The sequence below is a fragment of the Coptis chinensis genome, chromosome 1 (assembly GCF_015680905.1).
Source record: "Coptis chinensis isolate HL-2020 chromosome 1, ASM1568090v1, whole genome shotgun sequence".
Lineage (NCBI taxonomy): Eukaryota > Viridiplantae > Streptophyta > Magnoliopsida > Ranunculales > Ranunculaceae > Coptis > Coptis chinensis.
In genome coordinates, this window is record NC_141456.1 from 60,873,576 (window position 1) to 60,900,099 (window position 26,524).

At 39.4% G+C, this 26,524-nt stretch overlaps 2 protein-coding genes across 3 annotated transcripts; both read left to right on the forward strand.

Moving 5' to 3' along the window:
- The first annotated feature begins 2,901 nt into the window (after positions 1–2,901).
- Positions 2,902–3,438, forward strand: LOC147524797 (uncharacterized). Its single transcript, XM_086576474.1, has one exon. It carries the CDS (start codon positions 2,902–2,904, stop codon positions 3,436–3,438), a length of 537 nt encoding a protein of 178 aa, XP_086432600.1.
- A 4,084-nt stretch (positions 3,439–7,522) lies between these two features.
- ENA (DnaJ/Hsp40 cysteine-rich domain superfamily protein) lies at positions 7,523–10,973 on the forward strand. Of its 2 annotated transcripts, none has more exons than XM_086604348.1 (4): positions 7,523–7,799; positions 8,423–8,516; positions 10,315–10,369; positions 10,596–10,973. In XM_086604348.1, exons 1-4 carry the CDS (start codon positions 7,650–7,652, stop codon positions 10,735–10,737), a joined length of 441 nt encoding a protein of 146 aa, XP_086460474.1. In that variant the 5' UTR covers positions 7,523–7,649; the 3' UTR covers positions 10,738–10,973. The 2 variants fall into 2 exon arrangements, with proteins under 2 accessions (XP_086460474.1, XP_086460479.1); XM_086604353.1 differs by having other exon boundaries at positions 7,559–7,799; positions 10,298–10,369.
- The last annotated feature ends 15,551 nt before the right edge of the window (positions 10,974–26,524 follow it).

Sequence of the window (26,524 nt, forward strand, 5' to 3'; positions counted from 1 at the left end):
ATGTCAAATTTGAGGAATATGAAGTTTGATGTCAGTCTTGTTATGGATGTTTAAGTTTCTAGCTTCCGCACAATTGGTATTGATGGCCAAAGTATTTGTTGTATGCTTCAAGTTGTTTGTTTGAAGTATTATAGGGGCACACGACCTCTATCTCGCGAGGAATTATTCTTTCTATCTGGAATATGGAGACATGCATGAGTACTCTTCCTCATATCTCCATATTCTCTTTGCCTCATATACTACTCAATGTCCTCATATCTCCATATTAATTGTTTTTCAGTTTTCAATATTCAATTCACGCTTTAATCTTTCTCACAAAATTAGGAGAGAGATCCGAAGTTTCAAGGTTCCACAATCTCTCTGTCTTAGTATTGATAAGAGTGGCCAACCTCTCTGTATCTCGCAGTCTCTGAAGTTAGTATTGGTATAGGGGCGCACGCGCTCAAGATTGCCTTTGTAAAGGCGCGCCCGCGCCTCCTCTCTGTATCTCGCAATTGCTATTCAATATTGGTATAGGCGCGCACGCGCTCAAGATTGCTTTCGTCAATGGGCGCCTGCCCTCTAGAGTATATCGTGAAGAATTATCTTTCCTCTGTTTCCAGTACTGTTTCAGAAGTTCTCCACCTTGGTATCTTGATTATAGGCTTCTGTTTCATCTTGGTTTTCTCGACAACTTGCACGTTTCAGAAACTTTATGCAATCGTTGGGTTTCTTGATTGAAAGTATTGGTTCGCTTCCGCAGTTGGTGTATGGTGAAAATATGGAGATATGAGCTCGTTGAGTAATTCGAGTATTGTTGGTATGTCAAATTTGAGGAATATAAAGTTTGATATCAGTCTTGTTATGGATGTTTGAGTTTCTAGCTTCCGCGCAGTTGGTATTGATGACCAAAGTATTTGTTATATATTTCAAGTTGTTTGTTTAAAGTATTATAGGGGTATACGACCTCTATCTCGCGAGGAATTATTCTTTCTATCTTCTTCTATTTTCGGAACTGTTCTAGAAGTTCGCAGTCATAACAAGAAGTACGACCCGCCCTCTTAATTGTCTTACTAAAGGCGCGACCCGCCTTCCACCCTCTATAGTGAGTATTGTTTGATATATGTTCTGTTAGAATTTTTTTTTTTGTGTATTGGAGTATGAAGTATTGTTTTTTGGAGTGGGCATTGGTTGATCTTTGGTCGTATAACTTCGTCTTTGCTTTATTCTTTGAAGTGGGTATTCGTTGGTTGTATAATTTCAAGTTTTAAGTTTAGTATTGGTGGGGTGGTCAGTTTATTTATAAGGTTGGTATTTGGTCTCATTTGTTTCAAGTTTAAGTCGAAATAGACAAGCTTTTGTATGTTTCAACTTAGCCTTGTATATATATTCCAACTTGAGGAGGAGAATATGGAGATATGAGGACATTGAGTAGTATATGAGGCAAAGAGAATATAGAGATATGAGGAAGAGTACTCATGCATGTCTCCATATTCCATCATGCCTTGGTGAACTCACTTCATGAAGGCGTTCGCCCCTCATACAAGGCATATCCAAGGGTATGCGCCCCCTTTTCATCTCAACAGTATGACATCCCCACTATTTAGCACTCATGTTTCCAGGTAGCAATCAAGCCTAAACTGCAGTCTTCAGTATTCAGGTAGCAGTCAAGCCTAAACTGCAGTCTTTAGTATTCATGTAGCAGTTAAACCTAAACTGCAATCTTCAGTATTCAGGTAGCAATCAAGCCTAAACTGCACTCTTGATTATCAGTGCTTGATCACGCCCTAAATCGCAGACGTATGTTTGTGTAGCTTGATCAAGCCTAAACTGCACTTATCAGTATTTAGGTAGTAGTCAAGCCTAAACTGCACCAGTATTCAGTATTCAGGAGTACCCATAATAGTATTTTGTTGACTTCAACAGTGATATTGATAGTAGTAGCCAAGAAGCCCACATCAAATCAGTGTTATTGATTTCAATTTATATTATAACAGCCATAGCAGCGAATGGAGTGAGTAGTAGCCAAGCACCGCGCCACTAAACTGGTGTTATGGTTTCAGTTTGTGACTGTGGTACACCTTCAGTATTCATGTTAGGCCATTGCCTACACCGACAACTTTACTTTTCAGAACGTCCTAACAGTTGTTTAAGTACGTTCTTCAACTTTATATGTGAAAGGGGGAGCAGTATTCTTATCTTTTATTTTTGCAATCCATTTGTATAGTTTGTGTAATTACAACTTGAGGGGGGGTGTTGAAGTATGTAAAGTATCCCACATTTCTATAAGTGTGGATACGTAATTAGTAGTTGCTATTTTGAGTAGCTTAACACCCAATGCAAAGTAAGAACATCTCTAGGTGGTAGTATAACCTGCCTTTTTCTTCATATTTGAAGAAAAAGTTCGAAATATCTCGGAATTCCATCTCTAGGTGGCCTCATTCATGATCGCATCACCTGCTTGTTCGCATTCTTGTTCGCAAATTTGGCAATTTGGATACGGATGCGGAGCGACAATAGTAGTGTCGCGCGCCAGTACAAATGTCGCCCTACTTTTTTTGACTTTGACCACTACTACTGAGCGCCACTACTATTGAGCACGCGCCATTGGCAATGGCGCGTGCTCCAACGGGAAAAAAATGGGAAAAAAACGGCCGGATTTCTACCTCCTATATCTACACTCATCTCCTTCTTCATTTTACATACACTCAACTCAAACATTATTTTCAAACAACTTAACCATTTCACATCAATCATTAACAAACAACACACACACATTGCCAAAAAATGGATCATGAAGTGTATAAGATGTTTCCCCTTCAATCTTCATCTTCATCTTCATCGTCGTCTTCTTCTTCATTTTCTCTAGCGGAAGACTCGGTAGATAGTCTTGATGAAGAATTTGTTAACATCATTCCCCTTATGAAGCACCATTTGGCTGTACTTACACAAGCACAAGTACATGCTCTGAAGGCACCACATGGTGGTTCAAAGAAGGGTCGAAAAGTGAAACATAGAAACTATGCTCTGACTTTGGAAATCTTGAAGGCCAACTACTTCGTCGATCGTCCTGTCTTTCCGAAAGAGGATTTCAAACGGCTCTTTCGTATGAAAAAATCTTTATTTCTTCACATCTTCAACGATATTCAAACTCATTTTAAGTACTTTCAGCCTAAATTTAACAATGTTGGTAAACCTGGTATAGATCCTCTGATCAAGGTGGCTACAGCTTTGCGTATTCTTGGTTATGGTACGGTGGCTAATCAACTTGATGATCAATTATACATTTCCGAGCAAACTGGAAACCAGGCGTTGAGGCATTTCTGTGATGTAATTATCAAATTGTACAGTTCAGTCTACTTGCGAAGGCCAAATATTGCAGATATAGAACGCTTGCTTGCACATTCTGCCATACGTGGATGGTGGGGTATGTTAGGAAGCATTGATTGTATGCATTGAGAATGGCATAATTGTCCAACTGGATGGCAAGGTGCTTACAGTGGTCGTTCTGAAAAACCATTTGTTATTCTCGAAGCTGTTGCAACCGAAGACCTGTGGATATGGCGTTCTTTCTTTGGGATGCCAGGGTCACACAATAACATCAACGTGTTAGACAACTCGCTAGTATTTTAGCACGTGATCAATGGTACTTTTCCACTTGTTTATTTTGATGTAAATCATCATAGCTATAATATGGGTTATTATTTAACTGATGGTATCTATCCTGACTATGTGGCATTTATACAAACAATTTCAAACCCTAATGCTCTAAAGACGAAGTGGTTCGCAACGATGCAAGAAGCTGCAAGAAAATATATTGAAAGAGCTTTTGGGGTTTTGCAAGCTAAATTTAGGATTTTGGCAAAACCTTGCAAATTATGGCATGTGGAGACAATGAGTACTGTTATGAGAGCATGTATCATATTGCACAATATGATAATCGGAGCTAAGAATAAAAATTATTAAATGAGGAGGTGCATTCCTAATCCAGAATGGCAACTACAGATCCCACCTACTTTGGAACACTACATTGAGGGGACTCTACGAGTTCAATCAAAGACTATACATGATAGACTTAAAAGCAACCTTGTCGAGCATCTATGGAGCATTAGGGGTGACCGACATTGATTGTTGTAATTTAATTTCGTAGATGCATTTTTATTTTTAATCATCAATAAACAATGTTAATCAATTTCTATTTTATTATATATATATAAATTTAAACTAATATATATATTTATATAAAATTAAAGTTTATTCATATTAAAAAAAAGTTACATAGTCATAGAAAATAAAATAATTAACATTAACCACTCACATTACAACACTTTAACCACTCTTAACCTTTTCCATTACAACACCTAAGCACTCATATTTTCCACACACTAACACACTTCAATAGATCAAGACCTTTTCCTTCAAGGTTCACAAACTTTTTCAGCTCTCTAACACCATCACAACCATTTGGACATGATATATGTGCATAGGGGCAATACCTATACCAATAATTATCCTCGCCACAACACATGCATATCAACAAACTGTCTCCATATATATATATCCTATACCAGGACATATATCATACATACATTTCAAAAATCTTACTTCTTCACCATCTTCGTTACAACTTCTATGTATGAGCATATAACCTTGACAATGTGGTGCTTTAGGACACCTTTTGTTCATATACTTGCATGACAAAGCAAGGTGCTTTCTTGAGGTGCAAATTTGGCACCTCTCTTGATCGAGTGTATCAAAATAACAGGATTGTTGAGTTGATTCAGCAACTTCGGTATGTTGGCTAGTTTTTTGTAATGATGAAGAAGAAGCCATAGTTGTGGAGATAGTTTTGGAGTGTTGGGTGAGAATGAAGCAATTTCTTGAAATTCCGGACTTTGCATTTGATAGCACGCGCCATCAAGTATAAATATATTAACTAAAGGTGTAGATAAACAACTCTCTAACCCTATTATTCTAGTCTCCACTCTTCTTTTTCTTGGTTTCTCAATTACAACAATATTACAACTCTCCTAGCATCACCACTAACAATAAGACTAACTAGAAAGAAGACCTATGCATACGCACCAACTCTTTTCAAAACTTGCTCAACAATCATAACTATATACATCTATAAATTTGCTAACAAATCGTGATTCTTATTTTTGTCGCTAACCCGTTTTAATTTTCTAACAAACTGTTTTAATCAAGTCTTAAAAACCCATTTTTTTTTATTGGGGGAGGGATCTCGTTTTAATTTAAAAGTGTGATTCCCATTTTAATTAGAAGTGTGGGAATTTCTCTTTTCAATAGGAGAGGAATTCCCGTTTTAATAGGAGTTGATAATGTGGAATTTAAAGAGAGCTAGAAAAATGCCCCTTGTGGGAGCTTTATATTGATTGATATATGAAAAAAAAATGAATTTATGGGCATCCAACTAGGGTCAAGTTCACATAGTGGGCAACACACATTTTTTTTAACACTTTGGGCATCCAAGTTTTCATTTTCAACAATGTGGGGATTCCGTCAGTTTTCCATCCAAATACACTTAACAGTTGCTTATGTTGACGGTAAATTACGTACGTGGAAGTATGTCGGGATGATACACACAAAGTATCATCCAGTTGGGCACCGTTATGTCTTGGTTCACACTATTGTTACTGGAATTTATGGTAAGGATGATACATACAATATAATATCGTGTATGTCAGGATGATATATATCATCAACCCGTAAGTCAGTTTTGTAACCCACTATATAAGGGATGAAGAGATAGACTGAAATAATTTTTTCTTTGTGAGAGGGTGAGATAATTTTTTTTTAGGGTTTCTAAAGAGTGACAAAAAACTAAAGACACTATGACTAAATAAAGAGAAGGTACTTAAATTTCCTATTCAAAACAATGTACTACAACACATGCATTCATATCAGTCTTCATATCCAAAAGAAAATTAAAGCCAAAATAGTATTGATATGGTTAGGGGCGGAACTCGGGCAGGTTGGGTCGGGTTGAGGCATAACCCAAGCCCAACTCGAGTTAATTTCAAATGCTTCAACCCGAGCCCGGGACCAAACCCTAGTCAGTCCTTAAATTTTCAGCCCAAGCCTAGCTCGACCAATTCGGGTTGGGTCGGGTTATGTCGGGTTGGTCAAACTTTTCTGATTTTTTTTGGAATTATGAGGTAAAAAACACCGAAATTGAAATCTTCTAATGAAATAAAAGATATTTGATTATTTGAAAGAAAAACTAATTTTGTCGATTACATTATTCTCTATGAAATAGAGATTCTCAAACATATTTTTTTACAAAAATAGAAAGAATGAAATATATACGTACATATATGCACACGGGCTCAGGTTTCTCGGTTTTTTGATATTCTAACCCGAGCCCAACCTAAAACCGAGTCGGGTTTTGATTTTACAAAACCAAGCTCGGACCACATATTTGACATGTTAGCCCAAGACCTACAAAAGTCGGGTTTTAGTCCATCGGGCTTGGATTAACCCGACCCAAGTTCCACCGTTAAAAGCAAAACCAAAAGGATATAGTACTGACATATCCAAAAACAAAAACAAAAGAAAAAACATACAAGACATAATGACCCTAGCAATGTCTCGGTGTATTGCAATTGACATATCCAAACCAAAATACAAACCAAAAATAGTTGTCACTCTTTAGAAACTCTAGAAAAAATTTATCTCACTCTCACAAAGAAAAAATTATTTCACTCTCTCTTCATCCCTTATATAGTGGGTTACAAAACTGACTTACGGGTCGATGATATATTATATGTATCATCCTGATCAGAAATTCCAATAACAATGGTGCGAACCAAGATATAACGGTACCCAACTTGATGATACTTTGTGTGTATCATCCTAACATAACAGTATGGGATAAATGAAAATTACTATCATTTGCCACATCAACTTAATTTTCCCATGTAAATTAATTTTTGATGATTTTTTTAAAAAAAAACGCAACTGTCAAGTGTATTTGGATGGAAAACTGACGGAATCCCCACATTGTTAAAATTGAAAATTTGGATGCCCAAAGTGTGGAAAAAAAAAAGTATGTTGCCCGCTATGTGAAATTGGCCATAGTTGGATGCCCATAAATTCATTTTTTTCATTGATATATTGATACTGAAATCTTGTGAGAAACTTAATTTAATTTAATTTTTATATTTGTAGTAAGTTAATTGCATTTTATAATTATAAACTAACCATCATTCTAGATGGCGCTTAGCCTGTAGCTAACTACTACCATGAAATCACTTCCAATTAGAAACGCACTACACACTCGGGCACTCGCACCTTTATTACGAGAGTTGCTTCTAACACAAGAAGCAGCAGCCAAATCTAATACAAAATTAACCGCTGGTTTACGACTTTACGTTATGCTCTATGGACTAGTAGAGCCGTAGAGGTCCTTGTGTTATTCAATCGTTTGATATCTATTGATACTTGTCGATATATCCTCGACAATCTAAAATATCCCGACAGTAGGGGATATATCCACGATATGTATCATGATTTCAGATTTTCAGAGGTGGACAAAATGAGTTGATGGACAATCTGAAACATTGTTTAAAAGCAACGTGTCGAACAAGTGAACTCCTATAGTCCACTCTAATAAAAATAAAGTGGGTTCTATATATAAATTTGATTTGATGATTGATGGAAGGCTGGTAATAGCTGCTGCCACTGGTACACCAACACCACCTTCTTCTTCTGATGCTTTCCTTCCACGAATAACAAAAAATTCAAATATCTTACCTCCTTTATCCTTGACCAAACCCTCTTGGACTGTTAGAACTGAGGTACTCGTATCTCTAACTTTCTGAATCTATTTCTTTACTTGATTTCCATTACGTTGTCTTACATTTTTCTATATACAATATACTTTTCTCTGTTATCCACATCCTGTATACATACACTATTAATACTCATTTTGTTTGTTTCTCAACATGGAAATGTCAATTTTTTCATTGTCTGTATTCTGTGTTTTTTTAACTTTAAGATTTCCGTGTCTAATATTTGAGGAAGCTATTTCTGTAGTGATTCTGGTTCTTTTTTGTATAATGAGTTGTGATTAAAACTAAGTTACATTGACACGGATAGGTGCGTCCGTATTCAACAAGGATATGAACGGTGAAATTCCAAAAATTGAGTTATATCACATACAATATGACACATGAATACGTATCTGGCACGGATTATTTTTGAAATATGGTGTGTCCATGTTACATAGGATTAAAATAATGAGTTACTTTCATACAACCTTTCAAATAACAAAAGTTAGAAAAGATTAACAGTTTATAGAGGAGACCTGTGGCTCACCCGTTGTTTTTTCTTATTCTGCTTATTTGGTACAAGTGCTGATTTGTGAGAGCTTCCTTACTTCCTACTAATATGTTTCTATATCTTATATTGCTTGTCTAAGTCAAACGTATGGAAAGAAAGAAGGATACCATGCCCACATTGTGTGATCTGTGGAGGTAGCGGGAGAGTGGACTGCCGATACTGTCAAGGCAAAGGTCAGTTCTGTTTTTTTCCTGCACAACCACATAACCATGCTACATTGATGTGAGTATGTGATTATACATGCTATTGTTTCTGACATAGTTATCATAAAACATCTTAATTTTAGCAAATTCAGAAGCCATACTATCTCTGTGTATGTGGTGGTGGTGTGTGCACTCCTCTATGAGCAAGAAGACACATTTGCTTTGCTGTAGGCATTTAGAGAGTAATATTATCTTCATGACATCTAGTCCACAATTTGTGTGGTTTGGATTATTGACCAGGTTAGGAGTCTGAAAGTCTACACTCCAGGTTTTTAATTTGTCTTATTAGCATTGTATTGTATATATTATTAACATCCTTACGCGGGCTTTGGATGGCTCTTTTGAACATTAGGGAGGCAGTGGTTAATGAGATTATATTGCTACCACTTTGAAGCAAGCTTAAGTGGTTAGCGGAGCATCTCCGAAATAATATTACATGGACATTATTGAAGGAAAGAAACTTGATGGTCTTGAGCTACAAGAAAGGGAGACTAGTAAGATAATGGGGGAGGTCAAAAGGACACACTTTGATCAGTCAAGTGCTTGCCCTAGTTTAAGGGTTGTGTGGCTTGTTGATTTCACGTGTAATTGGGATACACTTGTACTTGAGAGGTTATTATAGTAATTGAAGAGAGGGGGGTGGGGGTGGTCTGCTTTACAGACCTGTTTTTCTAGTGGAAATGAAAACATGCCTCTTGGAGTGACTTGTTGGGGTTCCTAATGGCTGAACCCGCCTATTTAGAGGAGTTATAGAGTGGTGAGTCGTTCAGCCGTTCAGCCTTAGAACGGAACTTATTCCACATAACCTGACTCATTTGGCAACTGATTTTAGGTTAATCAAGTTGAAACACCGGAGAATCCAAGACCCAGGAAGCCAGGTCTATTTCCAACACCCGTAACTATTCGTACAATGTAAACAGGGAATTTATTTTGATCAATCATCTTAGTTGGTGTCAACCTGATAACCCAAAGTCTTAGTTTTGTGAACCTAATCAATTTTCAAGTACATTTTGGGTGCAACAAAAAGAAGCATATACTTTTATTGCGTAAAAATGATTGTGGTGGGATTGACTGACCTAGCTGATTCCTTTGGTCTGAGTAGGAGCCACTGAGTAGGAGCCATAAATATGAGAGAGGGTAGACCTCTAGATCTGACTGAAATTTCAACCCCAAGAGATGTGTAGATAACTTCTAATTAGCCTATTTAAAGTTCTTTCCCCAATTGAAGTCCTTGTTGTCAGTCCACATAAAGATCAGGGTGGACTGTCTAAATACACAATATCGATCCTATTTGAAGTTCTTGACCCTTGCCCTTACGCAATTGTCAGGATATTAACTGTTGATTTCCACTGTTACTTTTACTGATTTACATAAAGATCAACATTGTGAATGCACTTTTATATAGATTGTGTATAGTAGTGGGTTGGATGTTGGAACTATCTGACTTTTGAAATTATTAATACGTTGTGAAATTAATTTGTTGTGTGGATGAAAATTCTCAGTAAGTCTTCAGAGCAGGACTTCATTAGTCGCAGTAAGGATAGGAAGTATAGATATTCCAATTTAACTAGGCCATCACATGTCTATAAAATATTTCGAGATGAATAACTAAATTAAGAAACAGTGTTTGAGTTGAAAAGAAGTACTCGAGATTGGGGTTTGTTGTATGTCTACATAGACAGCCACATGCTTTAGCATCGTTTGTTAAAGTGTCACAAATTATCTACTTGGTATACGTAACCATTCTTTAGTTCTTCTACTATTGCAGGGAGGACAAACTGTGTACATCGTGCTATGCTTCCTAAAGGGGAATGGCCAAAATGGTGGGAGACCAAACTTGATAGTGCAATATGCACTTAAAGGATCTCTTAATCAAACTAGTTCTGCATGCAATCTCACATGCTCCGGCTGCTACTCCTGCTAGTGTGGACATTTCACTGGATGTTTGGGTCGATAGAAGTGAGCCAGAGTGGGTGACATTGCATGTGGAGCTAGCTTGCTTTGCTGTCTTTAAGTTTCTTACATGAATCACCACTACCTCTTCTTCAGGTGTAGGACATGTGGTGGAAGTGGCCTTGGCTATTGCTCCCGATGTCTTGGAACAGGGGAGTACAGAGATATAATGGGCTTTCATTTCATGAAGGACGCAAATCACCAAGGAAGTTTCCCAGAAAAACTCAAGAAGCTATGAATACTATTCTTCTGGACGGTTATGCCATGTATGGACGAACACCAGAAAGCACACTTTGGCTGTTCAAATTAGACTTGATGATTCTAAATGATATATGTAATTTCATATGAATATACTGTGGCCATGTCTTTATCTCTCTCTGGTACGTTTTCATGTATGTGCACATATCATAGTTCAAATATTATGGATGATGCTACAGTTTTGGATATACTATGAAAGTAAACATTGAGGAACAAGACCAAGGGTAAATTTCTGACGAATACTTAATATATTTCATCGAAATTTAATGAACTAAATTAGGCTCCTAGCAGGCTTAAACTTCTTTCCAAGATCCAGACGAATCATCTACCTGTAACCTTATAACTTATCGCTACACCACCTTAGAGTGATGGCGGACTGCGTCATCGACAGGTGCATCATTCAGAGCTGTGTCACCAGTCAAATTTGCCTAAAATTGGTTTTGGGCAATGAGGCTTTCTAGTGGATCAGAGGAAGCACATTTAAGGTGGCACAGAAATGACCACAGGATATAATCTTGATTTCCCAATCTAAACTGGGTTTTGAATAGAACTTACAATTTTTTAGATTTCTACCCCCCAGCAACTTTGCCAATTAGACTTCCACCCCCAGTTCTTCCATTATTGACTTCCACCCCCAATTTCACAGCATGACCAAGTCAGCCCCCGGATGCCATCCGTTTAGTACATTTGCAATGTCAATTCTACCCCTCACCATGTAAAACAATTTTTTAGATTTCCACCCCCAGCAACTTTGCCAATTAGATTTCCACCCCCAGTTCTTCCATTATTATACTTCCACCCCCAATTTCACAACATATATGACCAAGTCAACCCCTTTTGACTGGATGCCATCCGGTTAGTGCATGTGCAATGTCAATTCTACCCCTCACCATATAAAATTACCAAAATACCCTTTGACCCTCACAAGACCAAAACCAATCCAATTGCCACGTGGCGTCATCACAACCATTTAATCCAACGAACATAAATATTTTGCCTACATGATGACAACTACCCCTGCCCACTTAAAATTACCAAACTAACATCACTCATGTTTGCATCAACCGCCACATGTCATCATCATCAACTGCCATGTGTCAACTGTTGTGGTGGACCTGAACTGGAATGATGACACGTGGCAACTTCTGTGGTGGACCTGAACTGGAATGATGACACGTTGCAGTTGATGATAATGACAAGTGGCGGCTGATAATGATGACATGTGGCAGTTGATGCAAACATGAGTGAGGTTAGTTTTGTAATTTTAGGTGGGCAGGAGTAGTCGACGTCATTTAAGCAAAATATTTATATTCGTTGGATTAAATGGTTGTGATGACGCCACGTGGCAATTGGATTGGTTTTGGTCTTGTGAGGGTCAAAGAGTATTTTGGTAAGTTTACATGGTGAGGGGTAGAATTGACATTGCACATGCACTAACCGGATGACATCCAGTCAAAAGGGGCTGACTTGGTCATGTTGTGAAATTGGGGGTGGAACATGTTGCCTGCTGACATGTTAGAACAACAGGAGGAAGTGTCTTTAGCTCCTCCTCCAAGAAGCTTGAAACCTAACTTTCAAGCAATTTGTCATAATAGAAACGATTTTTTTTGGTTTCCTTGCTGTGATTGTCAGAAATTAAGATGGAGAAGCGGTAGCAGAAGTTCCAAACTGGTTTAACATAACATGCTGCGCTGTAGAAGTCCCGATCGTTTTGGCAAAACAAATACAGTACACCAATACTAATACCGGAAAACAAGAACTTTCGCCTGCCATGGCGTCCAATAGTGGAACAAGTATTAGAATCTTCAGTTCAGATATACTTAGAACAAGGACAAAAATCTACAAGGTTACGCAATGAAAATACCCGCTGGTTGGTTAAGTGGAGTTAACAATAGCAACTTTATGGTGTGTGTAAAGGAGCATTTTAGTTATCCCTTACAAATGTGATAGGGGAGAAGAATGGGTTTAGAAATGGGAAAGACTGAGTTCGTTGTTGAGCGAACTGCCTACGTATCTATCTCTCGATTCTGGGGGGGGAGAGAAATCAGGTTTGGCGTAGTTCAAGTAGGGGGTATTTGTAGTTGGTGAAAGTGGAGATCTATCCAACACGTATACTAACAAACACAAATGTATGGTTGAGATTGAGAAGGAGTATTGGAATGGTGTGGGTAGGAATTTTGTAATGATGGGGAGTGGTTACAGTGGTTCATAATTTGCGGTGATGGAATGTGTAAGTACAGCTTTGGTAATGATTGCTTCTAGAAGATAGAATGTGTCACTAGATAGAACGCTTTATTTGAGGATGTGCGAGTCGATCTGTTTTGAATCGATCTCGTAGCTCAGGTGTGGGTTGATGATGTAGGTCGCTCTGAAGGCAGTTTGGGAAATGTTGTCAGAGGTCGGTATGGTATTTCCGCTATGTTGGACACGTGTTTGATATTCCTGAATGAGGATATCACTCCCTCACGCAGCCCCCTCTTAGTAGGGTGTGCTGTACATTGGAGCGACCTACTGAGAGAAAACGGTGGCGCGTGTTGAGCATGAGTGAAGAAGCTAATTGGCGTGAAAGGAAATACCCACCATGCTATGGAAGTCAGTTCGTGTTGTATGACGAACTGATGTGGGGTCACGTGGCTGGCATGTGAAAGAATCTGAGCAGCTAGTGAGGAAAAGTGTCGCCGCTTTTTCCGGAATTTTGAAAAGACAGGTCTTTGGTAGGCGTGTGCGAGCTAAGGTGTAGGTTGTAGGTTGTAATCATGATGCATTGGGAACTGGAGGGGCGGTTGTATAAAACAACTTTTGGAGATTCGAAAAGTCATTTTTTGTTTCGTTTCCAGAACCGCAGAGGCTAGAACTCTTCAGGTTAGTGCTTCCACCATTGTTGCTACTCATTTTCTTGTGTTCTTGCTTGTTTCGTTCAATTGGTAGGTCGTCTTTAGCTTGTCTTGTTTAGGATCTATAATCACTAAGAAAAAAGGGAAATGTCTGATTATGACGATACTCGTTCTGACGAGATTCGAGAAGTGTCATTGAGTTGTGGTGAAATGGAGGAGGAGAAGGCGGAATCAATAGGATTTGAGAGTGAGGATGTGGAGGAGGACGTACGATCTGAATTTGTTGTTGCTGTAGCTAGTACTTCAGGTTGTGATGAGGGGTCGTCCTCTAGTGGGTTGCCCCCTAGGGCTATAGATAAACGTGCCACAAAAGCTTTTGCTGATCTAAGGGAAGTGTACGGTATCCAGGGGGGTGACCTAGAGATACACGAATTGGACAAGAACGTAAAGGTGTTCAGTGAGAGGTACACACCACCGAACTACAGGATAATAGTCTGTGAGGGGCAGTTGAGGGCAGGTATGAGAATACCATTCTCGCTGACCTGTGATTTTTTGAACTTCTATTGGAAAGCGCCCTGCCAGTTTGTGTGGGTAATACCTGGTGGCTGCTTAAGGTGTTTGATATGCTGAATGCGAGTGGTGAATACCGCATAGGGGTTGCTGACATTATTGAGCATTACTCAGTAAAGTGATCTCGTGCTTTTAACTTTAGCTTGCAGACAGTGACGGGAAAATCTAGCGTGTTGGATGGTGTGAGCAATGAGGCTTGGGAGAGGAGGCCGTTGCTGTTAGTTGGGGACTTCTATGCCAGAGGATGTAGTTTGCAGACTAGGGTTTGCAGTTTTTCGGGTGGGTAGGAGTGTATTGTGCTGTTGTTATGATGTTTGGGTTGTTGATATTTTAACTAACATGGTTCTCTGTTGTTTTTGCAGAGCTCATTATAAAGAAGTGAACTAATCGGGAGGTGATAGAGAAGTTTGCGAAGTTGACTCGAGCTCAGAAATGGGAGAAATTGCCTGAGGTCGCGCATTTCTTTGTGGAACGAGGAGGTCGCGTTGTTAGGGAGAAGAGGAGGGATTAGAAGAAAAGGGCTCGGGGCCAAACTATTCGTGACTTTTCTAGTGAAGTAGTGATGGAGAAACGTAAGAGCGATTTGGTGACAAGGGAGGACAAGAACCTAGGCTGCTGGTCCCAAGAGATCCGCCGGAGGTGTTGGGGCCTCGGGGGCTGGTGGGTCAGTTAGGCGATTTGCAGGGGGAGGGGGGTCTAGTAGCTCTCCCCTAGAGTTGGATGAGATGGTCTTCAAGCCTCGCGAGCGGAGCAGCTTGTTGAAGAGAAGAGCTGATACGACTGAGCAGGACACTGCTAAGGTTGTCAAGGCGGCGAGGCATGTGCTTGGGGATAGCTTGGGATCTGGCAGTGGGGGGCGAACTGGTGGGAATGCAATTCGTAGCTCTAGGTCAAGGCCTCAGATCGACTTTAGTGTCCTGGGTGATGGGAACAATGAGGGTCGTCTTGACCGGAAAATTTGGAGATACCGCTGGTAAGATGAAGGGAAGAATTTCTTGTTAGGGGAGACTGGAAGGGTCATTCTAGTACTAGGAGAGATGAGCTGGAGCGCAACTTGGTGTATGTCGATGAGGTGTCTGGCAAGAAATGTCTTGTTAAGAGATCGGATTGTAGCTACAAGTCGACGGCTGTAGTGGCTTGCTTACTGGAGGGGATGACATTGGATGGTGATAGGAAGGATTTAGATTCTAAGGAGCTGGAAGAGAACCTGAGGGCCATGGATAAGGCGTGCTGCTTGGTAAGTACTTCTTTTGTTGCAGTTCGTTTTCCTTTGTTATATTTTATGTTGTTGCTTGGTTCTGATGCTGTGTTGGATCTTACTGATGCAGTTCATTGCTGGGTACCAAAAATTGAAAACAACATCTCAAATCACTAAGATGGAGAAGACTGATGTCGAGTCCTTAAAGGACGAGCTATTGTCTCTTCGAGAAGTGCAACAGTCTGAGAAGAAGGAACTGGACTCTTTGAAAGCGCAGCTGATCACTTCGGTGACTCTGGAGAAGACGGTGGTTGTCAACGAAGTGGAGGAGCTGAAAAGAAATTTGACCACGACGAATGACTTTGCTGAGAAGTGCAAAAAGGTCACGATGCAGGCGAAGGAGGCATATGATGCGTGTGTTTTAAGGTAGAGGAGCTGGAGAGAAAATATGAGGAACTGCGGGAAGAACATGAACGTGGGGGTTCGAGAGGTCGAGTGAACGACGCGCTCGAAGATGCTAGTAATGTTCTTAATGTCTTGCCTTCCTCTACTGCTGGTGCATCAGCCGACCTGCCTCAGGTTGTTGGCGACCTGGAAATGACCGTTACTGATTTAGCTGTGGCGACCTCCATAGAACCTGGCTCCTCTCAAGTGCTGGACTCGCTCATAACTGAAAGCTTTGAACATGTTGTTTAGAAATGTTTGTGCAAGTATGTGTTTTTGTATGGCCATTAGCTTGAAATAATAGAGCTGGTTTCTTGGGGTAACCTGGGCAGTTCGCCTTAAGTAGTAGCTTTCCTGTGTTGTACTTGGACGACCTGATCTCCCGGATTGTTCTGGGGAGTTCAGGAAGTGATGACTGGTGGCTAGCCGAGCTAGATTTCCTGAGTAGACTCAGCAGCTCGGTTAGTAGATGAACTGGGGCTTGAGTTTTTTGCCATCAGTTCGTTCTTTTGTTTTTATTAAATGCATGTTTCTTCTTTTTGCTTGATTTCCTGATGCTTTGAATGTGACATTCCTTATATTGCTGTAATTGGCTGGCTTTGTATGCGACCCTTGATAAGAGTGGGTGAGATTAAGTAATCTGTGAGCCTGATTGAGCGTCCTGCTGTTTAATCCTAGCATTGTAGGGCCCAAATTGTGAGGGATCGGGTGAGCGTCTTGCTCTTATGAAGCGTTCTCCCTTATAGAGCGCTCTGGTGAGAGGAGATCGTAGTACGTGCGTGGCATGTGTAGTAATATGAACAGTTAGGGAGACCCAATGATGGTTGCCAGGTGGCCTGATGTTTGGCGTCTCGACATAATTATGATGCGCCTTGGGCAGGTAAGTTACTTGAATATAAAAGAACTGTTGCAAGCAGTTTAAGGGTATTTGCTCTAACATTTCTTGAGGCTGCTGCTCCAAAGTTCTTGTGCAAATTTGTTGATCATTTCAGGTAACTGCCTTTCATTGTTTTGTTCTTCTTGTCTTGTTACTTTGTGTTGTTGATTGTTGGGTGTCTTTTAGCATAACTGATGGCCAGGCGATGTGGAGGTACTACTGATGATAGAAGGGCAAGGGAAGTATCTCCCATTGTAATGGAGGAGATAGAGTTTGAACCCCGTCGTCATTGTGATCACGACAAAAGGAAGGCGGTTGCTCCTAATGCAAAGAGTAACAAACGATCTAAAGGTGCAGGTCGCTCTACTGGAGGCATTGTGTTTAGGTCCCCCAGTCAAAGGGATGGGGCTGACCTGACTGCTGAGGAACGCGGCAACCTAGGTCAAGGCCAAAATACTGCTAGTGACAGCTCTACACAGCGTGCTGGTGACGTGGGGAGCGAGTTCTTCTACGTTGGGAGGACGGGGAAGAAGCGTATGGTCAAACGCTCTGACTGTAGCTTTCACTCAATATCCATAGCGACCTGCCTTCTGGAAGGGATAGTATTGGACGGTGATAAAGCAGAAGTTGAAGATGAAGACTTGGGGACGTTGTTAGGGACTATGGACATGGCTTGTTGTTTGGTAAGCTCTTCATCTTGTTTGGTTTCCTATCGTTTGATTGGCGAATCTAACTTTGGTATTTTATTTGTAGTGCCTTGCTGGATATGATAAGCTAAAAAGTATTGTTCAACGCGCTGACAATGGTGACAGTGCTAAGGTTGAGCTGGGATGCATGCGAGCTGCATGGGGGGTTGACAAGAAGAAATTGCAAGCGATGACGAAAAAATATCGGGACGTTGTTGACGAGAGGTCGGTGTTGATTAGTTCGATGATGGATTTGCGAAAGAAGTTAGCGGCTGTGACGGAGTACGCTAAGCATTGCCAGGGCGTTGTACGCAAGGCGCATTTGACCGGGCATGTGGCGAATATGCAGAGTTGGAAGAGAAGTCCTTACAGCTGAAAGAGGCATGTGATCGTGGGGCTCTGGGTACGAGTATGCGTGTTGTACCCAGAGATGAGAGGAACGCTCCCTCAACCAGTGATGCTCCCCTTATGCCTGCTGATGATAAACACATTGTTCCAGGTTCTTGACTGTGGTTGTTGGACTTGTCTTTTTGAAAGTAAGTTGTGAAAAGATTTTGAATGTTTTGTCTGTTCTCCTCTTTGTAAGAAAGTTAAACTATAGAACTGGTTTCTCAGGCTTGTCTGGGCAGTTCGCCTTGCTTTACAGTTACCTTGCTACAATATGAACTGGTTTCTACTCAAGTGGCAGTTCGCTTTTTCCAAAAGTTGTAAGTAGACCGATCTGGATTTCTGGGTAGTCCCAGTAGATCGGTGGATTTGCGAACTGATTTCCTGAGTTTGTTCAGGCAGTTCAGATTATGGATGTTTATGGAATGCATGTCATTTGCTTATGCTTAACTTCTTGTATCTATTGTTTTGTTCACAATAAATAAGGCATGTAGGGGCAGAAAAGCGTGAGAATTAGCTTAGGGAAGCACTTTGCTCGTAGAGATCGAGCATTCTCATTTAGTTGATCCTAGATTTGTAAGTCGTCACCTAGTACGAACTATATAGGCTATGAAGCCTGGTAGCTCGAGCGAGCGTGCTAGCTTAAGAAAGCTTGATGCTCGCTGAGAGCGTGTTAGCTTAAGAAAGCTTGGTGCTCGCTGAGAGCGTGTTAGCTTAAGAAAGTTTGGTGCTTGCTGAGAGTGTGTTAGCTTAAGAAAGCTTAGTGATTGCTAAGAGCATGTTAGCTTAAGAAAGCTTGTCGCTCGCTAAGAGGGTGTTAGCTTAAGAAAGTGTATTGCTCACTGAGAGTGTGATAGCTTAAGAAAGCATGTTGCTCACTTAGAGCGTGGTAGCTTAATTAAGCCTGTTGCTCACTGAAAGCGTGGTAGCTTAAGAAAGCATATTGCTCGCTGAGAGCGTCTTAACTCATGAGGGTGTTTGTGGTTTGCTTATGCTGGTGGCTTTTTCGATCAGTGCGAGTCCATGCCTGTTGATGAACTTGAACGGAATGGGTTGCAATAATACACATAAGTAAATTATACCAAACTTTGTAGTAAATAGAAACATGGATTGCAAAACATTACACTTTTATTGATAAAATTTCTTTAACAAATAAGTGTTCCAAAGACGTGGTAATGGTTTCCCTTCTTGGGTCTTGATCTAGTATGCTCCATTGCCGATGACACACTCTACTATGTACGGACCCTCCCATGTTGGTGCTAGCTTAGAGTCATCTTGAATCTTTTTCAAAACTAGGTCACCAGGTTGAAAGGATCGAGGATTGACTCGCTTATTGTATGATGATCTTAGCACTTTTCAGTGTTTTTAGAAGTTGACTTACTACGTGCTAAAACTCAATAATTCCTTACTCACTGTTTTTCTTTTAGAATGTCAATCTAGTTCGAGTAGGGATTTCGTTCCAACTTTTAAGACAAGAATCTAAATGATCACAACTGAAATCTACACCTTGGAGAACTAAGTGAGAAGGATTTGATAGATAGATTTTTTTTTACACAAGTTATCTAAAATTTGTAAGTTTGTTTATAGTTAAATGAAAGAGAGAGAAAGATAGGGAAGGATTAATCCTACTCATGCAAGGCCTAGCTACAAGTCTTTTAGAAACAGGTCACTACCATCTCAAATCCCTAACATAATATACCTATCTCTAAACATATCATGCTAGCATGTAGAATTGAAATGATATTTCATCTCTGAAATATCATTCCAACTCCTAGTTCTACTTTACAACAATTGATCAGATATTTGTCAATCTCTGTCATTTTGGGACAGGATGAAAAATAGAACCTAAGTCTTTTAAGTAGTGATTTTGGAATCCTAAATTTGTAGCCTGATCCTCACATGAGCATCATTAACCCTCCCCTTGGGAGAGTTTTAGCTCATGATCCTAGGATTTGATTAAAACTACAAGTAAGATAAGTAAAAAGAGATAGAAAGAAGAAATGAATACAAAGCCAACTAATTACCTAAGGAAAACAGAAGTTTTTATTGAAGAACTAGAAGGTGTAGTCCTCCATTAACAAGTTACAAGTTTTTTTTTTTTAAAACTAAAAACTAAAAACTAAAAGTAAAGACATGGAAGTAAATGAAAAGTAAAAGTCAAGGAAGTAAAAGCTAGCTAACTCCCAAAATCAGCCCCGCTTTACATAAGAGAGCCTTTTTCTCTTCTCCCACGTGAAACACTCTCCTCTAATTTATTTTTCACTTATCCACAACTAACCCCCATTTGACACCTTTCATTTTTTTAGATAATCATCACCTAAATCCAACCAACTCATTAACTTCATGCAAGGTGTCAAATTTGCACCAATTATTTGCACCTTTGTCTTGACTTGCATGATGACTCATCAAATCTTATGGGCCCGCCTAGTGGGTCCACGTGCAGTGTCCAGTGGCAGTCCGGTCTTTTGGCATTTTTACAACTTCCCGTCTATGCGTAGAGTTCGTCGCACTGATCGTCGGAGCAGCTCACTCGTCGCCTTCGGAGTCCTGGTTCAAAAGATATGAGCTTCGGAAGTTTGACGCTTCTGTGCACGTAATCCCGTTTCTGACTAGATTCTGTACTATTTGAGTCTTTAGGCTTTAGTCCGGATTTGTTGGACTTCACATAGTCTTGATCGGAAGGCATGTGTATACTCCCTATTCCGTGCTTAAATGCTGGCTTTATCATAATTTTTACATTAGTTGCTCCAACCAGCAAAAAGCACGAAAATGCGATTATTTCATGATTATTAAGCACAAAATTGACCAAAATGTTATGTCTCTATAGGTTTTTATAATACAGTTTTGGGTGCTTATCACACCACTACCAAACAGTATTTTGCTTGTCCTCAAGCAAAGAAGAGACATTAAAACAGATAAATGGCCAAAACTGTGCATTCTAAGCTAAGTCTCGTTTCGCAGAGTGCGGTTGCATTGACCATATGCAACAAGGCCTTAAACCACTAGGAATTCCCTAGTGGACGAGTTATAGCCTCGTGAGAGTTTTCCAGAGAAGATACTCACAAACTTCATTTATACTACAACGACTCAGTAACAAAAGCTTGTTTCCTAAATTAATCTCAGATATCTATACATCTCTTTAGCGGGGAACGAGGATTAATTCTTTCAAAACTCAAGTTAATATGCATATAATAATTAAAACATCTACATATGAGCATGCATACAGTGAATTTACATTGAATTGCACAAGCAGGGTTGTTTCTGGATCCTTTGGAGAGCGTACCTAAATGGGTTCTCACATGTATGTGTCGAAACACAAATTTGCTCATAATTTTCCCACTCAGGTTTCGTTAACTCCAGTGTGCAGTGGGCACACTTTTCCTCACATACTCGATGACAGTCAGAGGAGCCGAGGTCGATCAATCACATTTACTACTTATTATCACACCATCCTACTCCTAATTGAGCTAGAGGTCTTTATTAGGTATTATGGGGCTTAGGTGATAGTGTAGAAAGAAATGGAAGTGGAATATCAAAAATGATAAGTATGAGAGAATAAGGTTATCAAGATATTTACACTCGAGAAATCCTTATTTTCTTTTCCTGCTCCTGCCTGAGTTTTCCTACCTTGCTCTTAAGCCTTTGTACTTATTTCATTTTTTTTTCATGGCTTAAGAAACATGATTCTGTTTATTTATTTATTTATTATTTATTATTTTATTTTTTGAAGAAAAGAACTAACTTTTATTTGGAAGAAGTCTTCTTTAATTTTTCTACATTTCGTCCTATTTCTCATACTCATCATTTAGGTATGTTCTTTTATTTGGGGTTAATATATGGGTAAGGAATTTTTGGTGAAAGTGAAAGGTTTGATGAAAGGTTCAGTGGACTGACTAGCGGTAAAATTTGTAACAGGTAATAATTTATAGCTATGTCGATCCAAAGAATGCCTAAATTCTCGCCTAGGGTTCGGATGGTGATCAAGTAAGTCGATGCTTGATTTTCTCTATTCGGAAAAATTACTCTTCTGTGTCATTACTCACAAATCACTCATATCGAGGCTTTTGGTTAGATTCTCACAGGATTGATAGTTTAAGTAGACTAACCGTGGGTTCTAGAAACTTACTGTCATGTACAATCAATGATACTCAGTGCATGAATACTCATGAAAAGATGTAAAAACTATTGCGTACGTATTAGCTTAAGTTTCTTAAAAACGAATCATAATTCGAATGCTAATGTGAGACTTCTAAATAATTTTCATCATTGAAAAAGAAACAAGACCTTGTCACTAATTACATTTACTAACAAGAAAATAGAAACTATATACAGACTACACCGTATGCTGCGCGAAAAGCAGGCCATGAAAAGGAACGAGTAGAGTTGTGATAAATGTATGGCCATGTTGTTGCCGGCTCGTGATATGGAAGATCTAAAGTCAGGGCAAGTGTTGCCTCTGAAAAGACATGGTTTGTGCCACCAACTTTGATTGTGAATCCATCTAAGAAAAAGCCATGAGCAGCATTGAATGCTGGTGTATCTTCCATATTAGCATAAAAGTAGGCCGCCAAACTTGGAGAATAAGTTTGGTCAGGGAGAATAACAAGGGAAGACCACCCGATGTTAGTAATGCAATCACGGAAATGAAGTCCATAAGTATTGGAATCCATCATGGCCTGAAATGATTGCTCAGGGATGAGTTTCGGAGGTGTCCTGTTTGGTGAAGATGCTACGTTCGATGAAGATGCCATGTTTGATGGAGTGGAGTGATGAGGAAAGATATGAGAAGAAATATGTCCAAGAAAATTTGACTGGATGGAGGAATGAGTATGCAAGAAGATAAAACCTCCTGTAATCAAGTTTAAAAGAACACGTTAAAATTGTTATTATCACAACTTGAAATATGACAATCCTAGTAGGCATTTCTTACAAAAGAAGATACAAAGACAACAAAAAATTTAATTAAAGGAGCACACGACGAAACACTTAATAATAATAATTTTATTTTATTTATTTTGGGGAAAGTTGAGTTTTGTAAAAACAGAACGCAACCCCCCTTTTTTTTTATGGTTCAGAATGATGATAAGGATGGTGATAGGAATGCAGATCGTGGACAACACTGTTCAGTTCATTAATTTGTTGGCTAAGCTGGATTTGAAGGGTCCCCTGGTTGCCAGAGATCGTAGTTTGATTCTCTATTAGAAGAGTGTGATTTTCTAATGACTGAGAGTGAGTTTCCAATAGTGCCTCTTGATCAACATCATGCATCACTTGATGTTCTTGGAAATCCATAAGACTTTTGATGATGATTTCCTGACGTGCGTGGAGTTCCCTCATTCCTTGATGAAGAAATTGAATACCTTCCATGGGATTAAAAATGTTCTGCATGGCATGTTCATCAAAGAAATGTGCAGAGTTTGAGTTTTGGCCATCCATTTCATCTGGCAGAGTATCTGGCGTCCAAGAACCACCGGCACAGTCTTTGTGAAGTATAGTAACAAATGCTCTTTGAAGAGGTATTTCTGGAGAAACTGCTGGATAACCCCAACGCATCATAATTTTCGTGACTAAAGCAGGCAGAGGTGCTAACCTTTTTGTTCTTCTGGTGATTGCGTTCCAGAGGTGTTGGATTATACAAAAATCATCTCTTTGATTCTGCATAATCCAAAGTAGGTGTAGTTGAGGCTTGGTGACTTCAGATTGGTGTGACGTACCCACCACATTGTGTCCCAACCAGTGGAGCACAGCTCGTTGATTTTGTTTCAAAGAGTGTTGAAGAACAACGTGATTTTTATTTCCGACTTCGCCATGAGATACGGTGGCCCGTAGTAACTTTTTGACAGAATTAAATAGGGACTCTAAAAGATCGAACCCCGAGTCATTCATTGGAATTTGAAGTATGTCGGAGATAACTTCCTTAGTTAATTCAAAACGTTGTCCATAGGCATGGAAACAGGAATTTCCATTTTCAGGTCCGCTAAATTGGTAGAACATCAAGACCAAATCTCTGGAATAGGCTGCTTCTGCATGATATAGAAGAGGCATCCATCCTCGACGTACAATTTCTGTGTCATAAAAAGGAGAAAATCGGGCATCATCAAAAAAATTCAGGTAGTTCTTCTCGGGTACTATCTTTCTTGGTTGATCCATTTGGAAAGATAATTGATGGAAGGATAGTGTAGAAACTGTGAAATGAGAATGGCTGAAAGGAAGAGATTTATAGCAAATATAGGATTTGGTACGAATCAGGATGCCAAGTGCATCTAGATCTCGACTTACAAGTGAAACATGTGATGTTGGTATCCCTAATTATGTACAGGAACTATGGGTATCCATAGTATGTCTTTTTATGTCAGGTGTCCAAAAACAATTAATGAGGTCTTAAAATGATAGAGAATACAGATGAAAGTTTCACAGGGCAGTTAGACCTACACGTAATTTCAAAATTTATGATCATACCTCAATAATAGAAGATGGATAGAATAATTGAGCTGCGTGCGTGACAAGTGTTAGGCGTACCGTGTAGCGTGCACGATCTTCTCTAAAAACAATAAGTTGAGTTTGATTTATTTTATTGCGTTATTGATTTTTCTTATTTGTTATGGTTTTGATAACTATTTTATGTTTATGATAAGGTAAAAATACAACTAATATACACAATTTATTAAATAGGATGCTCCTCCATTTAATACGTAACCCGTACAAATGGTTGAGAATTAATTAACACACCATAGTAATATACAAAGCGACAAAGGGAAAGAGATATTGAGGTTACATAGATCTAGATATTCTGGATGAAGTTATGCATGATTGACAGTAGAATAATGACAAATACTGTTATCACGAATACTGTGACAGCCCATTCACGTTGCTCCTTTTCCAATCTCTCGATCGGATCCATTGTTTTGAATGAAAAGATAATATGTGAAGATTAAGCTTTGGATAGTGAGAGAATGAGGTGAGTGAAGGGTGATGAGGAGTGTCGGAATTTATAGGCAAAAATCTGACCGTTTGTGCCTTGTAATAATTACGATGGAGATAATATTTGGGTTTTGTGACCAAACACGTGATTTGGGTCAGTTCTAATTTTTGGTCCAAGCCCAAATGAATTCCGGAAATTTCCCTTATGTCCCAAAATTTCAAACGCGGAATTTCGATTCGTTTCAATTCCAAATTAAACGAATCGAATGCTAAAATGATCGGCATTAAAAATGCCATCTACTGGAATATGAAGAAGGCACCTTCAACCTTTTTTTTTTTTTATTTTTTTTTTAATTTTTATTTTTTATATACAAATGTACAAGTGGAGATGAACGTGGCAATGTACAAGGGAAGATGTATGTGTCATTATACAAAAGAACGTGACAACAACACCGGACTACAAGAAGAAAATCATTATAGTAAAATCGGGGCAAAACCGGTCATGTCGGCTCGGGCTTAACCCAATCCAGCCGATCGGTGGCTTAACCTTTATATTTTGGGGCCTAGGGTTCGGGGACGGTACCATCCCCTGACCAATGTGAAATGGTTTAATAATAATATTACCCTTAGTACATATGGTATAGCCTCAAACCGCCTAACCGTCATCAAATAGAAAACTACCGGGGGTTGGCCTAGTGAAATCCATTGCACTGCGCTTAATGGGACTATCCGATGTTGTTCATCACGACTCTCTTTGTGCACAATGCAAAGGTGAAAATAAAATACATGAGTATATACATGTGGAGTCTTTTAACGTCAGATCCTCAAGACGAATGTGAGTCTTTTAACGTCAGATCCTCAAGACGAATGTGAGTCTTTTAACGTCAGATCCTCAAGACGAATCCCACCCTGTGGGAGCAACGGGACGACGATGAAGTTTATCCTGCTGAGCTGGTGTCAGATAATAATATACCTTATACCGGCTCATATCGGATAGTAAATCAAGACCTGGACAGAAAGGTGTTTGACAATTCATACACCACCCCATCTTTCGCTCACGTCGCTTTCGAGCAAAAGTACTGCGACCATTACCTATTCGAGATGGGTGAGATTTACACCAAATGATGAGCTGGAGTTCGTGAGGAAGAGAATAGAAAAGGAAGGCTGGGAAATTTTTGGTACCCATTGTTTACCAGAAGGCATGTTTGCTCGATAAACAAAAGACATTTATACTCAGTTCTGAAATAGAGTTTTTGTGGACTAAGGTTCCGACGCTTGCAACCACACACTCTAGGAGTTTTGAGAGAAGAAAATAGAAGAGGGCCCGTCTACCCTAATGGTGTACTTTCCTTGTTTTAAACACCTGGAAAGAAATACACCAGCGAATCTTTAGTCTTTTTGTATTTGGATCTTTGAGAAGAGTCTTTTCGACATCTGGAGAACGCAACTCATGATAATGTTTAAGGCGTTGGCCATTTACTTGAAATTCGCTGTCATCGTTTACATTTTTCAAAGAGATAGCCCCATAAGGGGCGACAACAGAGATAGTGAAAGGACCAGACCATCAAGTTTTTAGTTTTCCTGGAAAAATGTGTAATCTCGAGTTGTACAACAAAACTTTTTGACCAATTTTGAATTCTTTTCTTAATATGTGCTTATCATGCACTCTTTTCATGTTGCCTTTATAGGATATCGAGAGATCATAGGCATCACTCCGAATCTCTTCAAGCTCATTTAACTGCAATTTTCACTTCTCGCCTGCCGCATCGGTATTATAATTTAGGCTTTTGATAGCCCATAGAGCACGATGCTCGAGTTCAACTGGAAGATGACAAGGTTTACCAAAAATG

Coding starts and splice junctions, on each gene's coding strand:
- LOC147524797 (XM_086576474.1), top strand. CDS start 2,902: ATGAAGCACCATTTGGCTGTACTTACACAAGCACAAGTACATGCTCTG.
- ENA (XM_086604348.1), top strand. CDS start 7,650: ATGATTGATGGAAGGCTGGTAATAGCTGCTGCCACTGGTACACCAACA. Junction 7,800..8,422: donor CTTGGACTGTTAGAACTGAG/GTACTCGTATCT, acceptor TGCTTGTCTAAG/TCAAACGTATGGAAAGAAAG. Junction 8,517..10,314: donor CCGATACTGTCAAGGCAAAG/GTCAGTTCTGTT, acceptor CTACTATTGCAG/GGAGGACAAACTGTGTACAT.